The sequence below is a fragment of the Cyphomyrmex costatus genome, unplaced genomic scaffold, assembly GCF_001594065.2.
Source record: "Cyphomyrmex costatus isolate MS0001 unplaced genomic scaffold, Ccosl1.0 scaffold3577, whole genome shotgun sequence".
NCBI classification, from domain to species: domain Eukaryota; kingdom Metazoa; phylum Arthropoda; class Insecta; order Hymenoptera; family Formicidae; genus Cyphomyrmex; species Cyphomyrmex costatus.
This window is the reverse complement of record NW_017277750.1, coordinates 6,140-6,903: the sequence shown is the minus strand read 5'-3', so window position 1 is coordinate 6,903 and position 764 is coordinate 6,140. Positions and strand designations below refer to the sequence as shown.

Below are 764 nucleotides of genomic sequence, written 5' to 3'. Positions count from 1 at the left end.
AGCCGTCTTGATGGCCCACGAGTGCTTGGTCGTGGCCTGCAACAGCGGGTACTCGTACAGATCTCACGAGCGAAAAGCCATGCTCAGGTATCGTCCGCTCTCCAGGTCTCGCAGCATCGACAGCTTGTTCACGTCGCTCAGCACCACGTGCGGCATTCGCCATTGTATCTTGAACAGTTCGAGTTTCGGCACCACCGCCGAATTTCCCATCAGGCAATTCTCGTCGTTGCGCGCTCGTATCAGAATCAACTCGTGAAGAGCGTTGATCACCACGCGTCTGTAATCCTCGCAGAATCCGAGCAGTACGTTGAGCGGTACGCAGAAATTAAAGTATCCGTCAGCGGTGGTCTGCGCGTCCCAGCCGGCGTTTCGCAGAATCACGCTCCTGTCGGACGTCACCGTCGCGTAGTTCTTGATCGTGCTGGTTACGCCCACGTTTCTGTTGCGATCGATCTCCACGCCGTCGAGTTCGTAGCGAATCTCGTCGAACATGAACGCGACGCAATTGTTTCCCAGCGCGACGTCGGCGTTCGGTGCCTCCGCGGTCTTCGTCAAACGTCCCTCGACGTACAGAAAACTCTCGTACGGCAGCGTGTACAGATCCTGCTGCTGTATGGGTATTCGTATCTCGTCGTTGTGTCCGAACGTCGTGTTGGCGAACGGTCTGTACGCGTGAGTCTCGATCTTGACGATGCGATCGTCGAAGACCGGCTTGTCCCTGACGTTCAGAATGTCGGTCCTCGTTCTCTGCGCACCGCGAATTC

General features: G+C 56.7%; 1 protein-coding gene across 1 annotated transcript in view; it reads right to left on the bottom strand.

The window, feature by feature from the left end:
- Positions 1-63: 63 nt before the first annotated feature.
- The window catches only part of LOC108776361 (uncharacterized), a 5,108-nt gene continuing 4,407 nt past the window's right edge, over positions 64-764 (bottom strand). Inside the window, exon 2 of the mRNA XM_018542959.1 lies at positions 64-747. Within this exon, the coding sequence (XP_018398461.1) occupies positions 64-747 (684 nt within the window). The remainder of the gene's footprint in view (positions 748-764) is intronic.